Genomic DNA, 25011 nt, shown 5'->3' with positions numbered 1-25011 from the left:
AGTCCTGTTGTACGTATGTGAGATCCTGCATGAAGAAGTGAAAGAAAATCCTAAGGAAGTTTGTTGGCAGAAATCTCAGAAAAAAACATTTGCAAAATGTTGGGTTTTCTGGTTGTTTTGTTCTTCCCATTTGGCTTTTCCATTTCCTGTGTTTTACTATGCCACGCTTGGATTCCTGAAGTGTCCATCAGTATTTCAGTAAAGAACGATACACTTGATGAAGTGTGAGTGAGTTGCAGGAAACTCTGAAGAGTGAACCTAGGTGTACTTTGTTGTGAAAATGGAAGTGTTTACGTGTATGTCTGAAGTATCCGGTACTTAGCTTGAGTTGTAAAACCAAGAGGTCAAGGATTACAATTTGCTAAATACATTTGCATACATAAAATTACATGAGACCTCTTAAGTGTGTCCCTGAGAGAACACATCTACTGTTTTGCTTGTATGTGCCTTAATTTTGTGACTGTACAGATTGTTTTATTTATTTAAAGGTGGGGAGAAGCACACCTGGCTATACTGTTAGTTGTCTCACCAGTAGAGCTGTGTTTTTATTATAGTTTGTTTCAAGATACACTTAAACTTCGCATTTTGACATACTTGTATGAGATACAGCCTGTGCACAGTAGCGATGATGTTATCAACAGCTGACAAACTGGACAGCAACTGGGAAAGGGAGGGCCTCCAACCAACCTTATCTCTAGCTTGTGTTTGTCTGTGTGACATATTTCCCTTTAACTTGTTAACTGTCAATTAAGAGATGAGGTTAAGACAGATGAGCTGAACCACGTTTTTGCTTCCACTAGGTTCTGAAATAACTACTGCCATAGACAAGCATTGTGAAGTGATTTTAGTATTTACACACACTCTGCAAAAAGTTTCTGACCCAGCAACCTTCAACATGGGGAAAAAAAAAAAACTACAAACACCAAACAAAAAGCAAAATCTTTCTCACTTACTACAGTTTTCCAGTCTACAAAATCTGATCAAAACTTATTTTAAATAAACAAAGGTACTTGAGAGTATGTAGATAATGTAGGAGGGGAAAAAAAAATGAAAAAACACACCACCGCCTATAAGCAACCTTGTACTCATGGTTTGTTTGGTAAGGTTTTTTTTATGTGCTTATATAATGAAGCAACTAAATTGTTCTTTCAGGCATATAAAAAAACAAACCAACAAAGGATTTGTACATTTTTTAGACTGCTGTGTACCAATATCCCCCTGCCGCATTTGTTAACTGTTCAAATATGTGTGGTTTGGAATCAAAATAGAACAGTGTTCCAAACCCAATGTGCTGGCTCCAGTTGAATATTCTGTTTAAGCATGCTGGGCCGTGTAGACTCTTCCAAGCTAAGCACACAAACACATCTAACCCTGATGAATATGAGTTTATGGCAGTAACTGATCTCAAGTGTAGTTGTGAACAATTGAAGAATGTGAGTTAATAAGCATGGTAAGAGCCATCTTGACCTTATATTGAGACTGACGGCACATGTGCAGGTTTCCGGTACTGGTGCAAAGTTGAGGCAACCAGTTAATTACAGTTGCATTTAAATAGCATGATACATAACCCTAAATTATAGGCCCCTTGCAATTCTCTAATTACATCGTTGTATTTTTAAAAAAGCCCTGAATTTAAACTGCTTGACTTTACCCATTGGATCAGTTTTGAGTGAGATGAAGAATTTTAATTGAGGTTGTAGGTTTTCCTAAAAGGCGGGTTCTAATTCCAGCAGAGTTATGAACTGAATGGAACACTGAGGACGACTCTGTAGCTTGTGTTACTGTGATCAGGCTCCATGGACAGAAGTCTCTCTTGGCTCCAAACACATTGGTTTGTTCTGGGACTCATGCAGCTAGCCCAAACCCGGTGTTTGGAACATGGAGCCAAGCTAATATGGCTGAGATGCAGACGATGGCTTTATAGCTTATGGCAGTAGTTTAAAAGGTCATGCGTTTAAAGTACAAGAAAATATTTTTTTAAATCTGACTTTAGGCTGGACTTTTTCAAGGCTAATCTTATAAGTTATTATGTAATCATATAATTTATTATGCTTGTTATTTATGAATAAAAATGAATATAATTTATGAATAAATAATAAATAAATGCCTTAATACTTTTAAATTTGAACGCAGAGGAGAGCATAAAATAGTTGTTGACAATGCAGCACACATCTAATTTATAAACAGTTAATGCCTGTGACTTGATACCTTTTTTTGAGTGGGTTTTATGTGTTCCAAGTACTCTAGTGTCACATACAAGAGTTCTGATTATTTCCATATTTGTCACATACTGCCAAAAGTCTTAAAGACCAGTTCAAAACAGGAAAGCTGTTATGTCTCTAGATATGCTTGGAAAGCTCTCTGCTAGAAACGTGTTTTAAGTCCTAGTGCAGCGCAACTAAGGAACATTTATATTTAGATGTGTGTCTAACTTAACAAGTAGTGCAGGAAACTGCCATTATGGCTTTCTCTCAGGCTTCTGCCAGGTCAGTGCAAGTTTAAAATTATTCTTGAACTGTTGTTGCAAGGGTTTGTGTTCTTTTCTGATAGTCACAATGTGAAATTTAGGAGATAACTTCCTGACCTGCCCGATTCTAATGAATTCTATCAGGGAACTTGGCTGTATTAGTTAAGAATAGTTTTGAGATTGGGAAGCCATTAATGGTCACAGAAAAGACTTATGTAAATATTTGATTCTTTTAAATGTACTTCACCTGGAAAGAAACAGCCTGCATTAGTTGTTCTTTTGGTCACTGCTTTCATTCCATCACTTGGAAATGTGCAGTGAGGTTGCAGTTTGAGACAATGTCAACAACAGGTGATTTTTATTTTTTTTTTCCTTTGTGCATCCATCTCTGTTAGCTATGATTTCTATCCTAAGTTCAAAAGCAACAGGCTTGAGAGCATGAGTATCAGTGACACTGAGAAGAAGTAGAAAATGTGTACCTAGTTGTGTGGCTCAGCTAATATATTGCAAAGAGGATATTCTCAAGGTTCTGAAGTTTTAAAGATAAATAATGCTTGAACCTTTACACCTCTGTATGTGTCCCAAATTCCATCCTGACCTTGGACTTGATCTAGATCAGACTTCAGGAGTCTTTGCGGTAATGTCAGTCATATATGGACCACAACTCTGCTGAATGAGATGTTATTCTTCTCCTGGTAAGCCCTTCCTAATATTCTCCTAGAAGCCAGAGAGGAAATATATTTATTGGCTAGTGTGTCGTGTAAAATCTGGAAATGTTGTGTACAGGACAGTTTAGCTGATTTATTGGTCTAATCTGTAAATTACTTGGGCAGTGTGATTTCCTTCATATACTCTTTCCTCTTTTTTTCCCAGTGGGATAGCAGGTCTTTATAGTGAACTGTTTTCTCAAATGATGATTTCTTTTGAGCAAGTTTGTCCATTTTACTCCTGCGTCACCCTGTTAAATGGCTGTAGACATTGGCTTTTCCCCAGTGTTAGCCCTACTTGCCATCTTCAGTCACTGCTGAACTTGATTTTACAGGTTTACATTCTTCTGTCATTACTCTACCCGGATTCCTCCATGGCTGTTGTTGAGTTCCTTTGAAATCCCCCCAGTCTGTAAGTTCCCATCAGTCCTGTGTGAAAAGGAACCGTCCTATCCCTGTTCTGTGACAAGCTGTGCTCTGCAAGTCATCCAAAATTGTGTTGGCTGGTTTTACTGCTGTATCACATTGCGAACTGATATCCAGTTTTCTGCTTGCTATTTTCCCCTAAGAGGCTGGTTTTTTTTTTCTATTTTGTTTTATTTTACTGCTTTACAGATATCTCCTCGTCATTTAATATTTGTGTTCTGGATTATTTTTCCCCAGATGAACCAGGTTGCAATTTTGTAGGTTGAATCCCATTTCATTTCCTGCCATATTTCTGACCTCTTCAGGTTCTTTAGTACTTCACTGTCCTCACTGGACTTTTAAACGCCTCTTAGTTTGTCCTCTCCAAATATAATTTCACATCCTGCTTCTACTAGATCCTTGAAGTTAAGCAAGTCTGGTTTTGTGCCCACACATTTTGCAACACTTCAGTAGACACTTCTCCCTGCTCTAATCATTTTCTGTTACCAGTCTCACCTGCTCAGTATTCTTCTGTTAGGTTTTAATTTATCACTGATAACTTTGTGTAGTTCTGTTGGAGATCCCATTCTGCTCAAGTGTCTACTCTTGCTTGTTGCATAAGTGACTGTAGATTTTCTTGAGGGGGAGAGGTAGTTCTTCAAACTGCAGCCCTGCACCTCTGCGTATGGATAATTTCATCTTGAAACCTTAATTTTTTTATGGAAATGCACCTCAGCTATTTTAGTTTCTTAACTAGAAAGAGACAATAATCCACCATCTAAGACCTAAATGATTTCTAAATAGATGACTCTACGCTTAAGAATGAACAGAAAACGGTTCTCTATTCCTTTTGCCTAGTCAAAGAGTGCTTCTTATGGCCATGAGACGCTTCTGGATTGTAGTTGTGACTATGGATTTATCTTCTACAACTTTCTGTAAGAATGATTTATTTTTTTCTTGCCCTTACTCAGAATTACTTTCCAAAGGAATGACTCAGATTAGAAATAAGTGCAGTCTTCCCTAGACTACACAGAAATAAGTCTCACATGCTGTACATCGGGAAACTAATAGGGCTTTTTGTCAGAAGAGTCTCAAGTGATGGTTATATCTGACAGTGAGTGGAATCCTGTCAAGATTTCTTTGCATATTGACTCCACCGGTCTGCTTCCCCTTAAAGCTTTATGGAAGGAAAAAAAGCAGTTGAGGCATGTGGTTACTCTTCTGGAGTGCCTAAAATCATGAGAATTGAGGATGGAGTGTACCGCTGGCCCACATCTCACTGCACTTCTGAATCTCTACATACTCATACAGTGACTAATCCTAAAGAAGTCAGTCTTTAGTTAATAAAAATTATTATTTCAAGAAATAAAAATATAATTTTCAAAGTGGTCTGACTTTAGAAATAAAGGACAGGAGAGTTAAGCCCAAGAACTTTTGTATGAGAGAAAGAAATGGGGAGAGGGGGAAGAGAGGAGCAGCATTTTTTCCGCACCCTCCTCCAGGACTGACAGGCTGGGCATCTCCCAGGTTTCTCCCTTTGCCTTCCCCCTCTAGGACAAAGAGCTGAAGGATCATTACTTGGGAGCACAGCCTCTGTTCTTCACAATAAAGCAGAATTTGCTAAGCATGGTTTAAGAAAATAACTCTAATGCGTATAGCTTTCATGACTTTTTTTAATCCACGGGATAAAAGCATGATGAACCTTTAAAACTTTCAGTTTGCTTAATCATATTTTATTGCAGAGTCTACAATTCTAGAGCCACGCGCATAAAAATGTCACAATTTCCTGTGTCCCTACATTGTTCGTTGTAGGAAAGCACTGTTAGCTGCTTAGCACCCAGCAGAAGTCCGGATGATTTGGAGAATCCAAACTCTGTGCTAACATATCGCTCTCCCTTTTCTCATTAGAGGGTTGAATGGACATGAATTGGTCCCCGCTGTAAAACCAAACTATAACCCTTTTTTATGCGTTACTATTTATACTTGGAGTCTTTGTGAAATCAGTTGTCTTTACAGTGGGTTGTCTTTGTCCCCATTTTTGAACTTGACTCTATTGGAAGGAGTGGAAGCAAAAATCACAGTGTTTGGACCTACAGCAGCAACATAATACTCATTAATATTGTATAGATGTGGTTACGCTCACATCTGCTGTACATGAATGTTTTTAAGTAATAGGGGGTCTTAGGAAAAAAAAAAAAGCAATTACTGGCTTGCATTAGGCTAACGTCACGCAGGTCTGACATTTTACATATATTACATCTGTGATTAGCCTCTGGAGTTTACAAACTAGACTTTGAGTTAGCAGTGTCTGCTATAGGAAAACTTGAAAACAAACACCTTTCCTATCTTTAAAAAGACACTTTTCCAAGCCTAAGGGTTAAAGTTGCTGAGACTCTTCATTACAGCTCCTCTTTGCATTTTACTTCTGGGTTTTTGTGCACCCTACATATTAGCAAAGAAGTTCTAGATGGTTTAAATTCCAACAGGGAGTGCTAAACCTTTAATTGTGCAGCTTCTTTTGTTTAAAGACTTTTTGCTTTGCCATGACAGAATGTATTCCTACTGATAAAACTGAACAAAAGCCCAGAGTAAGAAAACTGTGTGGTCACTGGGTTTCACCATTGGTAACATGTCTGTTAACACCGAAAAGGGAAACTTTATGAGAGACTGAACGGTCATTCTAAATACCAGCATTTATTTTGTAAGGAAAAAGGATTTTCCACTAAAACATCAGTGTTTAATTTGACATTTGAAGGCAGAAAGATACCCTGGATGCATTCAGACTGTTGGTAAAGGGACGGAAAGGGACAGGGGCACTGGAAGGGAATGTTGCGAGGGGAGAACAGAGGAGTGAAAATGGAAAACATTAAAGTGAATAACGCCGAATAGTTAGCTGAGCATAAAATGTGGAATTATGTTTTTCTTTGGATGTGCATTCATTATTAGCAACAAATAATTTCAAAAAAATGAATGGAGTTCTTACTGTGATAGTCTCCCCAAAACCAAAATATTTACTAGTGCCTTGGTAAGTTGCAACTAGAGACAAGTATGTTTCTGTCACTGGTTAAAGGGTACTGCACGGAGTGAAACTTGCATAGCTTCTGGAGTAACGAGAGACTGCTGCTGTGGCTGGGTTCAGAACAGGAACCAGATTAAGCTTGATTTCATCCTGTACAGTAAGTGGTTTGGAAAAGGTGCGGGTTTGTTGAGGAAAAGGCATGATGTTGTATTAGGCCAGTCTGGTACGAAAGGAGATGGCTGAAAATGGACAGCATGGGTCCAACACTGGCTCACTTTCAAATGTGACACTTGGGGAAGCTGCTGCTTTTCAGGACAGGCAGACGTTCAACAGTCCTGTTCAACATATTCCAGTCTTGTTCAACACAGTCAATATATTCATCAACGACCTGGATGAGGGGACAGAATATAACCTCAGCAAGTTTGCTGATGACACAAAATTGGGAGGAGCGGCTGACACACCAGAAGGCTGTGCCACCATACAGTGAGACCTGGACGGGCTCCAGAGTTGGGCAGAGAGGAACCCAGTGAAGTTCAACAAGGGCAGGTGTAGGGTCCTGCACCTAGAGGGGAGTAATCCCATGCACCAGTACAGGTTAGGGGCCAACCTGCTAAAAGCAGCTCTGCATAGAGGGACCTGGGAGTCCTGGTGGACAACAAGTTGACCATGAGCCAGCAATGTGCCCTTGTGGCCAAGGCGGCCAATGGTATCCTGGGGTTCATTGAAAAGACCACGGCCAGCAGGTTGAGGGAGGTCGGTCCTGGTGAGGCCACGTATGGAGTACTGTGTCCAGTTCGGGGCTCCCCAGTTCAAGAAAGACAAGGAATTACTGTAGAGAGTCCAGCAGAGGCTACAAAGATGATCAGGGGACTGGAGCATCTCTGTGATGAGGGAACACCGAGAGCCCAGGGGCTGTTTAGCCTGGAGAAGAGAAGACTGAGAGTGAATCATCAATGCTTATCGATATCTAAAGGGCGGGTGGCAAGAGGATGGGGTCAGACTCTTTTCAGTGGTGCCCAGCGACAGGGCAAGGGGCAATGGGCACAAACTGGAACATAGAAATTCTGTCTGAACATGGGGAAAAATTTGTTTACTGTGAGGGTGGCAGAGCCCCGGCACAGGCTGCCCAGAGAGGCTGTGGAGTCTCCTTCTCTGGAGATACCCAAAACCTGCCTGGATGCGATCCTGTCCCACCTGCGCTGGGTGACCCTGCTTGGCAGGGGGTTGGACTAGATGATCTCCGAAGGTCCCTTCCAACCCCTGCCATGCTGTGATTCTGTTTGCAGTAGGTAGGTAATGTTTTCCAGTTAGGTTAAAACTAAGGCACTGTTGTGTAGGCCTGGCATAGTCCTTCAGAAATTTAAGCAATTATGAACTTAATTCTGAAAGGAGCTGATAAATCCTTTGTTGGATTTACAACAGATTTATACTACTTCTTACACTTTAACTGACAATTAAGAGGACTGCATTTGCTCCACAAAATGGAATTCTTGTACTGTGTGCCTACTTCACAGTATTTAGCTATTAACTAAAAGAAATGCATCTAAACCGGGAGAAAATTTTATTTCCTTAGAAAATACTTGTATTTCTAGAGTCTGTGTATTTTTTGTAGTTATCTTATACTTCAGCAACAGCTTTTGGACACCAAGGGCAAAATGTAAAAGGAACACCTTTTATAGTGTTGTGTTTCCTGTTTTCTGGCATTCATGTGTTTTTTTAGATCCTTCCTTATTCAGAAAGCACTCTGCTAAATGATGCTGCTGTTTCAGTGTATTCTACGTAATAGTTTTCTTGGGTGGAAACAATTACAGAAAGCTGCAGACTTAACTAGTCTGCAATGGTGTCTCCTAGAATGGAATTGGAGAGACTTTGAAAAGGAAAAAAATATATTCATTCGTTAGCATCAGCAGAACAAACAAAAAAGTCATCAAAGACCAGGCAATAAAGTATTCACAATTCCCATTCACAAATCTACTTGCTTAGAATTAGGTGGGATAAGTTTAAAGTGTATGCACACCAGAAACGAACAAAAGCTTTATTCAAAACAGACGTTTCTGTTGGAATGTACCAGCACAAATCAGCATACTGCATTAAACGAGTCAGACTTGATCCCCAGAATTGAAAAAAATTTAATACACATTCTGTGGGTTTTTATAATATCTTTTGGCCCTCTTAGTAGTATTTTCAGTTCATAAAAATATTAGGAAGGATGAAACTGGTGTAATGCAATAGGAATATAGCATTTGTTTATTTACTTGTTTCTAAAGCACAAATGGCATGAAGTGCTCGCCAGTGCAGTGGCTGTATGACCTCATGTCCTGAAATACCTCCTGGTTGTGCCAAAAGGGTGAAGTCTGGTACAGTCAGTCTAGGGCAGCTTTCTGGGAATAAGTTTTACTAGTCTTGTACTGATGAAGGTAAGAGGAAATATTTCCTGGGCTGAAGAATAAATACATGGGTACCTTATATTACGTGCATAATCAGTAAGAGTCCTTGTGGTTTTCCGTGTATGTATTTGTTTCTCTTGTATGTATTTGGAATACCATCTTTCAAGTTGTCTTTCCATTTGCTTTCACTCCAGATTCTTTGGCCTTGAGATCATGTTAAAGGTTTCTTTATGTCCTTCATTTTGTGACCTGTCTCAAGAAGCAGCCTTTAATTCCCACATTAATAAAGCTTTGAGTAAAGAGTATCTGAGCATACCCAAAGGTGGACTTTTTCCATTCTGAGACCAAATATGAAGATGTATGAAATGCCCATTATATACAAAATGAAAATCTCTCCTCCCCATGCTGTATTTCCAGTAGTTTTGAGTCTTACAAGAATTACTTGCTGCATCCTCCTCCCAAGCATAAATATCATGACATCAGGTTCTCTGAGGTTACTCCACGTGTTTAAAATGGTAGAAATACTAAACCATGCAGCTGGACAGGTAGTACTGTGTCCTGGTTTGAGGTAAAACAGGACCAATTTTGCTCAGTGACTTTACTTTTTAGCGGGGCCTCTTCTAACTACTGAAATTAACAGCATATTGTGCAGACACTGTTCGCTCAGAGTGATCAGACCTGTGTTTGTAGTCGATGCCAAGGAATGGTATGCAGAGAGGCCCTTGCTTATACTTGTTGCTGTAACACCCAAGGCCAGCCAACTTTGTTATTTGCCCCGTTGGAGGGGTGGCAGCGGAAAAGCATAGAGGGGTCCCACCTGCGGGGAGGAGTGGACAGGACAGGTGACCCAAAACTGACCAACAGGTTATTCCATCCCATCTACCTCATGCTCAGTATAAAAGCTGAGGGATTAAAGGGTCAGCCCTCTTTCTTCAGTGGCTGCGTCTGAGGAGGACTCTGTCTGTTCATCCGCCTTTGATCCTGATCCAGAATCCAGTTCCCGTCCGTCACTGAGTCCAGTCTGGGACTTGCCCAGTGCCAGCTGGTGACATGATCGTCATCCTGGGAGCTTGATATGGTTTTATATATATTTCATTATTTTTATTTTATTATTAATATTTCATTAAAGTAGTTTAGTTCCTTCTAAACTCATAAGTCTCCTTTTCCCTGCTCTGCCTCTGCCTTTGAAGATAGGTGGGGTGGCCGGTTCGGCCTAAACCACGACGTACTGTTTGTACTGACAGGTTTTCTTTTCAAACTGAAAGATACAGCATTGCTTTAAAACTAATACCACTTCTAAGCAGTATTTTAAGACAGATTAGTTGAGGTGCATATTTATGTAGTAATTACAGGCTTACTTGAAAGCAAGCGACCTTGCGGCAAGGTATGTGCTAACATACTGCTCGGCTGTTTACCTGTTACTAGACAGATTTTTTCCTTTGTCATTAACGGTGAGGTTTTCTGTTCAGTCCTAGTCCAGAGTCTGTAGATGGGAGCCCAGGGCCTGCTGGGATGGGGTTTTACACTTGTGCTGTCCTTTTGCCCTTCCACTGAACTCTTTTCATTTCAGTCATGAGCAAACAGTCAGTGCCTGAACTAACAACCCTGCAATCCTCCAAAGCACGCCTCGCTTACAGTACCAAACAAAGGGAGGCCCGCGTGGGCCGGCCCAAGCCAAGGAATGCAGCTTCGGGGTTCTGCTCCATAAATTTAACCAGCACGACAAAAAGGAGATAATATGAGCCTTCGTGATGATCTGAAAGGGGGAGGTTTGTGTCCCATTGATTGCGGTCTGGCCTATTGCCAGGCCCCGAGCCTGACCGACAGTTGAACCATATCGTTAAGGCGTGTAATACAGCTCAAGTCTTGTACAGCAGCCAATGAGTACATATCCAGAGGGCAAAAGTTTATAAAGAGTTGAGGCTGTCCTGTTTAACCCTCTCACACTGCATGTAATATATACTGCTGCCATTCAGGAATAGTCACATTGCTATTAAAAATGTAAACCTTCAACTTTCTTTACTTGGAAAAAATACATGTGTGTCTGATTTCTAATGTGCAGCAGATTTATAAAGTGATCTGAGAAAAATATGTAAAAGTGATCTTTTTTACAAAAAAAAAAAAAAAATCCAACCCACCTTTTTTCCCAGTACTATTTTATCCATAGTTACTTTTTTGTTCAAAGATGTCTTCTGGGTTGTTCTGCAAACTCTTTCATGCAGATGGAGCTATTTATTGCCTTGATGTCACCTCATTTAGCATGTGGCTGGTATTTTTATAGATAATTTTTTCACCTAATGTTGCTGTTAACATGTGGAACACTCTTTATCAGTTTTGTAAGTACAGCCAGTTGATTTGAATTGTTCTTGCACCTCCTAACTTTAAAAATCAAAACAAACTTTCTGAGTAGCTTTTCGTTAGCTGAAGTTTGTGCTAGAGGACTTTGCTGTGCCTGTTGCAGCCCTAGTTGCACTAACTGAAAAGTATAGAAAGGAGCGTCTGAAGAGAAAATGCAGTCACCATGGTTCATTTCACATAGCTCTTCATGTACACCTAGCAGCTACTGTCCTGGTGCTGGGCAGGGACTCCTGGTTTGCTTTCTTCCCCAAAGAGGATCTGCTTTCCTGGAAAGATAGGAGTACAATAGGGAAACATTTCTGTTACACTCCAAGTATGTTACGCTCAAAGTAAAGCGACTATGTTTGTGTTTACAGATGGGCATTGCTAGGCCAGCATTCATGGGGTTTGATGGGACCATTATAAGCACAGAACTAAGACTAATGCCCCATCTACTGCACTGCCCTGCCTGCCAGCAGACTGTGTTCAAAAGTTTTAAGACCTTGCACTGTGGCTGAAGCAGAGTAACATTATGGCCCTGGGCATTTTAATCTTCACTGAGCATGTTCAGCTCATGTTTTTCAGGTAGGTGTTTGCAAGACATCCCTGCTGAGAACCCTATCTTTTACATTGAATCAGAAGGTGAATGGGAGCATTTTTCAACATGCTTGTGAGACAGGAAACTTTAAGGTGACAACTCCAGTCATCGCTCTGTGATCAGTACAGGAAGAGTCTGGGAGAGATTGGAAACTGAATGGCAGTGTTACATTTTGTTAACTTCTTAAGTTTGATGTTACCAAAATGCTTGAAAAAGCATTCGTTTGCTGCGCAGCTATTACAGTCAGAAGTGGAGCAAGTGCCAAAGGTTGAACACTGGTTGATGTGCAGAGTACAACTGGTGTCAGTGCCATGCAGTTGCGTAGTGTGCAAGCACATACAGCTTACGCAGATCTTGGATTTGTAATATGGACGTTGTAAGAACGTGCTGTTTCGGCGAGTACATCTGCTACTCTGCTGTTTCTAAATAAGTGATTCTTGATGTCTTCGTTAAGCTCTTCTCACCTCCTTTTGAACTTGGAGCCTGAAGAGGTGGTGCACAATCGTAAACCCAATGAATAGTTTTCAATTTTGTTTTGATCTTGTATACAAGAGACAGGGGAAGGGAGAAGAGCTACATCGCTAAGAAGTTGGCAGGAACAGCCTACATGATAAACAGTTGCTTCTTCAGCATGCTGTAGTTCTCCTAAAAGTATACTGGGTCAGATAAAGGTCTTCAGCATCTGAGCTGGTTAGATCCCTTGAAAGAGGAGGGATTTGACTGTAAGTGGGAGGTTTTAACCCTAGGCACCATTTATATGCATGTTTCTGCCTGAAACTAGCATTTTGGGAACACATTTAACAAGCACAATATATTCCATGCATTTGCTGGAATAAACGGTGCATATAAGCTTCCTCAGATATGCAGTCAGCAGGGAGCTGTCTGGCTCATGATTTTACACATTCTTGCATCTAACTGAGACATTCTAATGCCAAATCCAACACTCGGACTGACTGCACTGCATGTGCATTTTTAACACACCTTAAAAGCATCTGTAGTCTGAACTGGTGAACAAATTCTGTCACAGAGCTGTGCCATATCTCTGGGTTCAGGCGTCAGGTCTTCAAGAAATTATCTGCCTGTTGGGAAATGCACCACCGAAGCCCAACACGGGGAAGGAGGCAGCGGTACTTACCCTTTGAAATACAGCATAACCGTCTGCCAGTAGAGTCGCAACAGAACATGAAATCTGGATTGCCATAGGCCTTTCTGAAATGGGCCCAAGTCATTTAATGTTCTCAGACGCAGAGAACTAGCACAAAAAAACTAATGCTGTCTGTCCCCTTTTATGCTCAGTAAATGCAGGGGACATTCCTGCTTACCACAAGCATTCAACATTTGAAACAAAGTACAAAGTAAGTACATCAGTGAGGAAAGAATCATGGAAGTAGGGGATTTTTAGTATTTTGCAAAGGTGTGATATGAAATGTAGACCATATCAGAAATGGCGTACATTTGTTTTCGGTTTTTATGCTTACGATGACCGCATCATCTGCAGTTTGTTGCTGTGATGGCTGAACTTTTAGATTAATTTTTAAGGTATACATTGTTTAGCATTTAATTGATTGTGGCACTTCTGAGGATGCTTTACTCTGTGTCCTCCTGTTACACGTCCATGAGATAAGTACTGTCTTTGTTCTGCATTTGGTGGAAATTATGTGCATGCAATGATGGTACTTACGGACGGCTGCAGGTGCAATTCAGTACTGAACTCGAGCAACTGTAGTGGGTATTTTAGTTGTTGCGTATTTTATGACAGAAGATGTAAGGCTATTCCTCCTCTAACTTATCAGATTAAGTCACTTCTTACTGTCTGAAATGCACTAAAGCCTCCTTAGACAAAGCACTCCCTGTATTTATGAGGCAGACTTTTTCCAGAGCCAGGAAAGCAACAGGTTCGATATTATTTTTTCAAAATACTAGCAGCAATTGAATTGTTTCATAGGCTTATATTACCTGCCAATTTTCCTTTGTTTGAACTAAGGTTGTTTTATAATTATTTCAAGGGAATAAAAAGTGTTCCCAGGCTGAAAGTCAGTATGCCAAGTTACAGCCCAGAGCTGGCTTTTATCAATAAATTTTATGCAAACCTGAAAAAACAAGTTTACAATGGAAACACTGACAGAAGTTGAGCTATACCAGAACCACTAAGTTATTGCTTAAAAATGGGTTGGAATGATGAGGTTGTTGAAGTGGAACACCTTTATGAATGCGACACATTGATGAGAGTTGCTGTAAGTTTTGGCAGCAAGAATTGGGTCTAGCTGAAGAAAATTAATACTAGAGAGTGCGGGGGAGAGCCCTGTGGCCAGAGAGATCTCTTGGGAGGGCTTAAGTTGGTCAGCTAGAATGGGCTTGGGGTGTAGTGACACGCAGGCAGTACAGCAGGTGAAGTCTCTGTGAAGAACCTCTTCTGTTAAATACTGGTTTCAGATGCCAGAATTGCATCGCCTTGCACTTAGAGCTGCTGTATGTGCAGGATTTAGGGTGTCCTTGCACTCTTCCAATTACGGATCAAAATCTGTATATATGCTCAAGAAAGACTTTTTGAAGAGATTTGTAGTTGCCAGTGCTGCTCTCATACCGAGAGGGCAAATTAGAAATTCCACAGATAACACATTTTAAATGAAAAGTAACAATTGCTGTGTCAGTCATAGGGTTTTTCCTTGTTGTTTTTTGTTCTCTCAGGAGAAGGTGCTAAATTTCCTAAAGTTGTTTTATTCTGAATAATAATTCTGGGTGTCATAGTGAGGAAACTGAAAAATGGAACAACATAAACACGCACGCTTTTGTTTATAATTTTCAGTGCAATGTTTTGTTTTCACGGACTATCATCTGTTGATATACAAAATTTGATACCTTCTGATTTTTATTTTTTTAATGTTTTTGTCAAAGCAATCTAGGTATGCTTCAAGGAAATTTTTTAGATCCAAAAGACACTCAAAGATGAGTAACAGTTACAGTTCTCAAAAATGCTGTGTATTTATGCACCTCAGCACGAATCATGTCTACGTACCTGATAGTGTAAACCTGATAGGGTACCTGGCAGGGGTAAAGGTGTAGTGAAGGAACAAGGTTAAAAGTTAATTCTGTAAAATATATGGTGTCTCTCGTAAGAGGTTCTTTTTCACTCTCAGTTCATAAATAATTATAATCAATACCTGACCAATTTCCTTACATCAATGGATGTTCGATTGCAAAACTTCTGGCTTAAAACTGGTCAACCGAATCACAAGATTGGTTAGGCAAAAGCCAACCAATTAACACTGTTAACTGTTTTTAGTGTTGCATACAGCCATCTGAAATGAGATTCTCCAGTGTTCAGCTTTGTCTGAACAGTGAAGAACTGGAGTGTGTGCCTCAACCTTCTGACACCATTTCCAATCTCTTTGTGTCTTCATTCAGCAGCACTCTTCCCTGCTGTGACTAGTAGACGTGAGGGCATTTCTGTCTTGTATTGCCTTTGTGTGCTTATTAAAAAAGAATCAGCAAATCTGTTGAGTGCATGTTTAATGTAACACAGATGTGGGCACACCACCGTTCATTCTGCTTTACAAATCTTCAGCTTTTTGCATTTCATCAGTGTTGCTTATTATTTACAGAACGTAACTTGAGAGAGTAGAACAAATTTTTAGATTAAAAAAAAAAAAAATCAAGTCGTGTGGAATGTTTTTAGCTGTCCAGACCAAACAGACCAGTTTGCCAAGGGGCTGATGGATTAAATCAATGCAATTTATGCTAGCTGTAGTGGCACTTAGTTGAAAAGCAGCTGACCTTCTTATCACCAAGATGAGAATTACCATTTATCACCAGGATGAACATTTTAGCATGGAGGAGCAGTGGGGACAATAAGCACTGTACTCTTAAGTACTTCTTCCATTTAAAAACAAAAACAAAACCTAAAAATAACCCACAACCAAACCCACAACTCAGAAGCTGCCAATCCTTCCGGAAATTCTTTGTGGGGCCTAGTACTTTTGTAGTACTTGTACTTTCTGTCTGACCTAAGCCCAACAGTAGAAACAAATGTTCACCGATGTTCTCGTTTCTATGGAATAGGTCTGATTAAAAGGCCTATTCTTTCCTCATTTTTACAGTAGTCTTGCTTGCAATGCTTCAGATAGCTCTTCTCATGGTAATACAGAAAAAGATAGCACAGTTGAATGTTTATCTGAAAGACGTTTAATGTAAAAACCATTATGCAGTGTTGTTGCTCATTCCCATACAGATGGTTATCTATCTTTCCTGAATGCGTAATAGGAAAGTGTCTAAGTAAAAACGTTATTAATTGGCCAATAGTTAACTAAAAACTGTACATTGTGCTTCAGACATTCACTTTTTAAACTTGTCAATAGAACCTACAGGTGCTGTAGAGAGGTTTAACATCCAATGGGGGCTTCTTGGATAAGTGAGATTTTGCCATTTTACTGCTTTTGGAAGTTAGGCAGTAGGACAAACAGCAAGATGTGAGTTACACTGGTTGGAACCCTTCCATTTCTTTGGAACTTTGCTTCAACATTTTTCATTTCATGAGGCAAACACATACTTTTGTTTACTACCTTCTAAGAATCTAATAGATAAAAACAGGCACTTACGTGTTCACCTTTGGTGCAGGTTCAGAATGATAACAATACTGTCATGTAACTGTATCTGCTACAGATTAATCCTGTTTATACATAAAAAGATCTGAGGGGCAGTAGAGGTGACTTGGTCTAGAGTTATAGTACTTAATAATGAAGTTCTAAACAGTGCATACAGCTGTTACTCAGTGGAATAATTTTAAGTCGTACATAGGTTGTGGAAGTCATCTGTTTACCTAGTGGTTAGGTTATTGTGATTCAGAGAAATGCTACTAATGGAAAAATACAGTGTTAAGACATTGCACTTTTTGCAAATGAGGAAAACTAAGTACCTTTATGCAGCAAACAGTAGTTTTCATACTGGCATTTTTTAGCTTGGATGCATAACACTGTAATTAACAAATGAACATCTAACCAAAACCGAAAGCAGTGCAGCAGGACAGGTGAAGCAGTGAGAACATCTGTCAGCAAAGGTAAAATTGAAAATTTAACTGGTAATATTTTACTGGCACTATTAATGACAACATTTGTTATGGTTTCTTAAGCCCCTGCTCTGTTTCGCATTCTTTTAGTTGGAGAATTTCCATTCTTCATTTCATTCTCCCTGCTGACAAACTGACTTTCCAACTTAGCATAACCATAGTTCAGCTGAAGTAAAGTCAACAGCTTTTTGTCTCTCCTGAAGTTTCTCTCAGAAAGGATCAGTGATGTGCACTACTTCTGAACCGCTGTAATTTGTCACACAGGTCAGGTGTGTTACAATCTCATTAACAAAATCAGTACTTGCCAGATAGTCATAACGTATTAAAAAATTAAATTGGCTGATGTTTTTCTCTGCTCTGCTGGAAAGCCAGTATCTTTGGCTTCTATACCTTGTTTGCAAAATACATTTTTGATACCAGACAGAACAATGATAGCCAAAACACACTGAGAGGCCAGTTGCCCAATGGGAGAGCAGCAAAGATGATACTAAGTTGTGAATGACATGTAAGAGATTTTGTTCCAGTAACATCTACTGCAGCCAGGAAGGGAAGGGGCAAAAAGCAATGTCTGTCACCATGAAAAGGCAAGGGTGTCAAAGACCTGAAGGAAAACAGATTTTCAAAGGGTGCATGGGTTGCAAGTCTGGGACAGGACTGCTGAAAGGGAAAGGTAACAAAGAAACAAGGCTCCAGAGAAAACATCTGCAGAAAGCAAAGCTTAGAAGGCAAGTACTCTTGTGTGTTATTGCCAAGCAGCTTAAAAAGAAAACGTGTTTTCCAAAACTCGAACGATTTTTTTCCTGTCTTCTGATCAGAAAGGATAGAAGCAGGTCATTGTACAGGATCTTTACAAAGCATCAAGATGGGAAGGAGAGCGCACTAATCAAAAGCGGTGCATTTGGCTTGGAAAATTACTAACAGCAGTAGCCTGAAAGAGATAGGAAAAAGCATGCAGCAGACCTAGAGTGATGCTGTTGGGAAAGGAGAGAGAATAAAGCAGGGCTAGGCAGCCTGTAACACAATTCTTCAGGCGTAGGGCATTCCAAAAACTTAAAGGAATTCAGAATATTATTTTTTAACAAAATACTGCTAAGGGAGGAACCTAGCCTACAGTTCTTTAGTACTGCGGCTAGTACCAACCTCTGATGTCTGTTAGGCCACACGTACGTGTCTTTTATTATTGTTATCTTTTAATAGATGCTCAAGAAAGGTAAAGTATGCTAAACTCTACTACTAATTAATTAATTGGACTAATTAATTGTGGCTTTTTCTTTTGTCTTAACTACATGTGCTTTTTTCCATAACCCTTCAATTTTCAAACTACTGACACTGTCCATCAAGGTGAGCTCTGTCTAGGTTGATGCACTCTACAGAAGAGAAGTGAGAAGAAACAGTCAGATCAGTAAAACTCTGCTGATAAATACATCCCAAAATCTGCAGACAGTATACTCCGTTTAGGTTGTTCTTCCTCCTATTAATTTAGTATGCTGCCCCTTAATTGTAGAGGAAAACAGAGAGACATTTCTTTGAAATGAAGAACTTCCAGATCAAGTATTACAGAATCTATATGCTGTATTTGTGAAGACCTTGTACTTTTAAAGGCTTTGTCACACCTCATATTTCAAAACAAATAGAACTTTGTGTGCTGACAGGTTTAAGCGGAAGGAAAAGCACTGCTGCTGCACTGGGTCATGTCTCTGCATCTATTTTGCGTGTAGGACACAAGCGGAGAGAGTGAGAAAGCCTCGCTGCTGTAGAGGACCTCAAGGGCTCTTGCCCTGCTATTCAGAAAGTCAAGCAGAAGGACAAGAACAGCTGTTCAAACTGACTGACAACATCCAAGATGAGTTGTAAGTACTGACTGACACAGTTGCTTTAAGTAGTTCTATTTGCTGCCTTTGTATCTCCATGTCTTTGGGAAAGAGGGACTAAAACTGCTTTACATACACACATATACATTTTATTTGTTTTCTCTTGGCATGAATTAGTAGCACAGCATGAGCACTTGATGACTTCCACAGTGGCCTGTCCACTGGCTGTATACAGACATCACTGCAGGTGCCAAAGGGCTCCTTTGGTTCCCTTGTTGCTAACTGCCGTTGACTGCATATCACACACAGGCTGGGGAGGAACTGGAGCCTTGGTTTGTTCACTCCTGTTCCTATTAATGTCCCTGGTCCCCTTCTATCATTACAAAAGATGAAATCTCTGTAAGTTTCTAAGTAATCATTGGCCCCTTTAACATGCATAATACATGTCCAACCCTCCACATGCATTGATAAAACAAGTGTGTGTTTTAACCCTGTACTCTTCTTCCTCTGTAACATGAGTACAGGCAGAACTAGTACCTCTTCCCTTATCTGTCCCTGACTGACTGTTTCTCACAGACAGCCCAAAGCATAGTAGAGTGGTTAGTGAGTCCGTGACAGCAATCCGTGAACCACCATGGACCTGCACAGAGCACACTCTGAGGGGGTTCTGGTTTAGATGTGAGAGAAGCTAACTTGGATGCCTGTGGTCCATGTTATTCCCAAGCAACAGCTGTTAACAGCTAATGGCCAAAGTAACCTGCAATTATTTCTTTTTCCTCCAGAGAAGTCAAGAGTGAATAATTTGCATGGGTAATACATTAAAGGCACATCTACATTTGAATGCCCTGGATACAGTTCATGAAAGCAAGTGAAAAGAGCGTATAAACATTGTTAGTGGTCAGGTTTGAGAGTATGGAAAAAAAACCCACAGACAGAATGAATGCATGGAAAGATACCTGTTCATTTGTTTCTATGGGAGATGTCAGTTTGCTGGATTGCAGTCTTAAAGCATAACTCATTACTGAACCCAACCTCTACTACAGTTAGCTGAACAGCTGTTTTCAGTGGAGAGTGCAAGATACTGTTAATGGTGAAGCTCGTAGAGGGAGGCACCAATTCAGCAGGATGTCTTAATTTCACCAGCGTCAATAATCAGGCTCTGAAAGCCACGTGCCACTCTAGATTGTACCTTCAGCTGACTGTGACGAAGAGTTTGTAATCTGCCACTTGGTTTATAGCCCTGTGATCTTACACTCTTGTTATCCTGTTTTCATCTCATTTAAGGGTCTTTATGCATATACAGTCTGGCTTTTAGGTAGGGAGAATTGAAAGAGAGCAATTTGCGACCACAAAAAAAGCCAACTTTTTTGCAAGTGTACCCCATAAGCTTTTGTCACCGAGTCACACTGTTCATTCACTGTGACTTTGACCATTAGGAACATCATTCAACAAGAGAACAGTGTTTCTTGTCATGGAAAATAAGTACAAAATTATGCCTCTGACTTTTATCCTAGTATCATAATCAGAAACACATTTAGAGACCTGATTATTTGCATATTTTCCTTCAGAGTTAAATCCATAAAAGGGGGTTTAATACCTTGCTCTACTGTTCTAACTAAATGTTTCCACATTTTTTTCCAGTTAGGCTCACTGTTTCACTTCTGGAAAATATTGTGTAATTACTTCCTGATGTTGTTAAAAAACCCACAAATTCTCCAGAGATCTGGTTGCTTCTACTTTGTTCTACTGGATCATGTTTCATTTAATTTTTCATTTTATTAATTTGAGATCTTTTTAACAGTGTAGAAGTATGGGTTTAAAAAAAAAAGAGTACTATCTTAAAGTAGTATCTTAAAAGGTTAAATACCTGTTTTGAGAATTAGACAGAGAAGAAAGTAACAGTTGGCAAGAGAAAATGGGTAATGATGCATGACTCAAACTTAGAACAAAATGTAGAGCTTGAACTACAAATTAGCTAATGTTTCTGTGTTTCACCATTAAATCACTGACCTCTGTTTCCGTTCCTCAAAACATATACATGACACCAGTAAAAATCATGTGTGGAAAATTAGATATATAATCTGTTGTTCTTATGGAGAAGATACAAACCCGTGGTCCGATTACCCAGTTGCTTCTGCTGGACTTTACAGTAGCTATTAGTGCTTCAGTTTTCTCCATGGATGTGCCCCATATAGCGGGCTGTAATACCATACATAGGAAAACAGCTGTTCTGCTTTTGTGGGTATACAAAACCCTCTCAAGTTTCTCAGCTTTGCTGTGACAATTACTAAGGATAGTGATACAGTATTAGGGGTTTTCAATAGTGACCTTTTAATCTTCTTTTCCTGCTGGAAAAGAAGCCAAGAAAGCCAGTGTGCCGGCAGGTTTCCTCTGGTTCTGCTTCCAGTGGAAGTCTGAGCCGAGTCAAAGCTAGAATCCTCTGTAAAATACTGTAATTGCTTTCACATCCCTGTCCCAAGAAGCAAGACTATTATTCTGTGTTCTATAGTGCTGCTCTATTTTAAAGTTAAGTTTTCTATGATGCTTCATAAAAAAATATCACTCTCCATCCTACTTAACTGATTTCAAAGACAAAACCTTACCCCAAAGTGTTTGAACTCTGATGGAAAACTGAGGGGCAATCACTAGTTTCAGTAACTGTGTTAACATTGTCTTTTACCTGATTTTTTTTAAGCTGAAACACATATTTTTGTCTATTTTGTTTTACTTAAAGGAACCCAATTCAATTATCCTATCCCGTAGTTTTATCCAAGGTTAGAGCGGGGCAAAGTACATTACGGGCCTTTCTTTTAATGGAATGGCTGTGCTCTTCTCAGCGCTTAAATAAAAATGTACGTTGTTGACTTTTTCAAGGTTCGGGAGGCAAGGGCATTTGTCAGCTGACATGGCTGGGACGCACAGGGCAGGGAAAAGGCAAGTTCAGTGCAGAATACCATCTTTCAGAGGACTATTAATAGAAGATTATTGGAATTATTCTTTTATACTACAAAAAGAAACTGTGATCTGACCTCCTGAAATATCTTTGGCTATTAAAATTGCATTTATAGCTATGGGTTTATTTAGATACAGCTCAGAGTAATTTGTGCAAACCATTACTTAAAATGGTACAGCCCAAACTAATTTTGAAGATCGTAAGCTTTTCTGATCTACCAAAAACTCTTAGTACCGACAATTTTCATTGATTTCAAAAACAGTGAAACAGTGGAGTGTTTTGCAGAATGTATTAGGACAACAGCAGACAGATTAGTACAAGCAATGAGTCAGGAAATAGTACTTTTGAACCTACTTGACAGCGTGAGAATCTTAGTTTTACAGATATGCTTCAACTGCTGTGGGCTGTTGACAGAGCATTGTTACGCCATTTAGCATTCTTTTTTAGTTATGATTTCATATTTAAGTTTCTGAATTTTTCAGCATTAAAAAAAACACACTATTGAGGTTCACTTCAGTAGTAAATCAGAAGTGGGGGAGAAGTGTTTGTGTCTGAAATATCTATTTCAGTTTTGCATTGCTTACTGTTATTTTTTCACATATCAACCTTTTCAGCCATCATTATTCTCGATATTCTTAACTCACTCTTTTCTACCTCTACTATTCATCACTCAGACTAATCTCTCCAGGGAAACCTGCTTGCTGCTTAACCTTTCACCCCAGTGTTAAACAGCTAATTTCTCTTTTCTAGCTACTGATCCAGGCACCAGGTTAAACTTGGTTTTTGTTTTTAAAGGCAAGAGAGGTGTGTGGTAGAAGGAAGCACAGCAGGTTTATAATGTGTAGGAGGACAATGCTGTTGTCATAAACGTCTGCAAACCTTTCATATATCAGCAATGGAACTGAATTTAGTTACAGTTAAAGTTCAGTATTAGGACTTGCAGTGTTCCAATGTAAGGAAATTACTCTTCTTAACCCTTGTTAAAGGATATTTTTATATGCCCTTTTAATGTCCAAAGCTAGAAGCCAGGCATTTAGTGCTAATATTTGATTTACAGCATGATCTTTTTTAACTGGGTGAGAGGGTACTTCATCAGCTCGATTTTTTTAGAACAGTTTAAATTAAATACAGATGAATTGTACATGTTATGCTATTAATTTTTCTAAAAGGCTTCTAAAGGTCACTCAAAACATAACAGGTGAAGACATTTGTTAGTTTACTATTTTTAGCTTCAAGTGAATATTTTTTCCTTTTTCTACTTTGCAGCTTCATAGCGGTGGAGAACATAGACAGCTATTGTGTTCTCATTTCATCTAAGGCCGTTTATTTCCTGAAGAGTGGTGATTACACAGACCGCGAGGCCATCTTCCTAGAAGTCAAGTATGATGATCTCTACCACTGCCTTGTTTCAAAAGACCATGGGAACGTGTATATACAGTTGACAAAGAAAGCTGTTAATACAAGTAGTGGTGTAGCAATGCCAGGCCCATCCCAACAAAAACCAATGGTAAGGACCTAGCACCTATTGTTTCATTCATGCAGGGGTTTCTTTTCCCCTTTATGCTGAAAGTGTTTGTGGTCACTAGTTTTTGGTTTCCTGTGCTGCATAACAATGAAAACTTTGTTCTGTCAGCAGTGAAAATAGCTGCTGCTGAAAAGGTTTAGGTGACAGTAGAACTTGCTCCCTAAACTCCTGAGAAAAGCTAAAGGCAAAATCTAAAATACTGCTGTAGACAGAAAAGTTACAGTAAGAAATGTGTGTTTACCTGAGAAAGGCTTTTAACTTTACAATACATACATGAAACTTAAGTACTTTGCTGTCTATTTATGCTAGTCTTCTCCACCTATACGTAGTATTTTTTTACTGCCAAGTATGTAAGATTGGAAAGAGTGTTTATGTCATGCATGTAAAAGCTAATCAGAACTCTCACTTCTAAAACCTATTACAGGGTTTTTTTCTTCATTACAGTAGTCGCTCAGGGGTCTGTTTTACAGGCAAGGTTACAAGCTCACCCCTGACCCAAGTCAGTTTACATTCCAAACAGACAAGCCAGATAAAAGGTAGGAGGGCAAGCAAAGGAAGTACCTTCAAATATTGCAAGATGTTTCTGCTCTCATCATAAAATACCTATCTCTATTTACCTGTCTCTTCCTCCCTCACTTCGTGATTACTTCAGCCTCAGCACTGAGAAGGTATCTCCACTGAAACATTTCTGTTCCTTACGGGAGACTTGACACCTAATCCCTTCAGTTACTGAAGTAATAAAAAATAAATAAATTCTGCTTTAGGTGATAGCAGTATCACATTAAGAAAAATCACATTTCTTTTTGCAGGTGAAAGTGAAATCTGAAGTTCTTGCAGTAACGCTATCTCAAGAAATAAACTATGCAAAGAGCCTTTATTACGAACAACAGCTTATGTTAAGACTCAGTGAAAATCAAGAGCAATTAGAGCTGGACTCTTGAAGCCTCTTCCTTACTGCCAGAGTGAACTGCAAGTGTAAGTCTGGAGCCGATGGTAGTCTATAAATAGAGAAAGTACTACATGGGAAGGAAAGAAATACGATTTTAGTATTTAGCTAAATGGAATCATTGTGCATAAGAAAACAAGTGAGGTGGGATTTCTTTTTTGTTTGTTTCTTTTTTTGTTTGTTTTTTTAAAGCTTAAGTTGTATAACAAAGATATAGCTGAAATGTATTTGGTTCTGGGAGAAGCCTTGTATTTTGCTAACATGTATATATGTAAAAGTGTTTCATGTAAATAAGAAAGTACAGACCAGGGTGTTGGTATAAATAGAATTTTGTTTACCGTGTAAAGAAATTAAAAGAGCTATACTGAGTCTTACTGCACTACCTGAAACTAGCCATTCTCTCTTTTTTTCCTTGAGAAAGCTGATTTTCACAAGTGCAGGGATGTAGATAAATGTTTAAAAAATAAAATAAAAGTAAGAGTTAATTGCAGCTGTTGAAGCACAGACGTCCTGTACTTTGGGGCTTTAACATTGTGATTAGGGTGCATTGTTTGGGGTTGTTTGTTGGGTATTTTGATTTGTTTTTTTTTTCTTAAATCGTGAGTACAGCTACATGCACGTATACCTACTGTTCCACCGAAATTTCAACCTTGTTTTTCACAAAAAAAATTTGCATTTTGTTAAATATTGCAGTAAGGATTCACTAATTCAATTACATTTTCAAGATGCTAGAAAACAAGAAGCTGATTCTGTTTTGAATACAGCACTCAAACCTAGCGAAGTCTGCACCACTG

At 39.3% G+C, this 25011-nt stretch overlaps 1 protein-coding gene across 1 annotated transcript in view; it reads left to right on the top strand.

Moving 5' to 3' along the window:
- The window catches only part of VPS13D (vacuolar protein sorting 13 homolog D), a 108017-nt gene extending 83411 nt beyond the window's left edge, over positions 1-24606 (top strand). Inside the window, exons 67-69 of the mRNA XM_082493363.1 lie at positions 18701-18832; positions 23013-23253; positions 24081-24606. Coding sequence (XP_082349489.1) covers positions 18701-18832; positions 23013-23253; positions 24081-24212 — 505 coding nt within the window. The 3' untranslated portion in view covers positions 24213-24606. The remainder of the gene's footprint in view (positions 1-18700; positions 18833-23012; positions 23254-24080) is intronic.
- Positions 24607-25011: the final 405 nt, after the last annotated feature.

The sequence above is a fragment of the Vanellus vanellus genome (genome assembly GCF_965231255.1).
Source record: "Vanellus vanellus genome assembly, chromosome: 20".
Classification (NCBI taxonomy): Eukaryota; Metazoa; Chordata; class Aves; order Charadriiformes; family Charadriidae; genus Vanellus; species Vanellus vanellus.
Note: the sequence above shows the minus strand (reverse complement) of the source record. Positions and strands in the feature narration are given on the sequence as shown.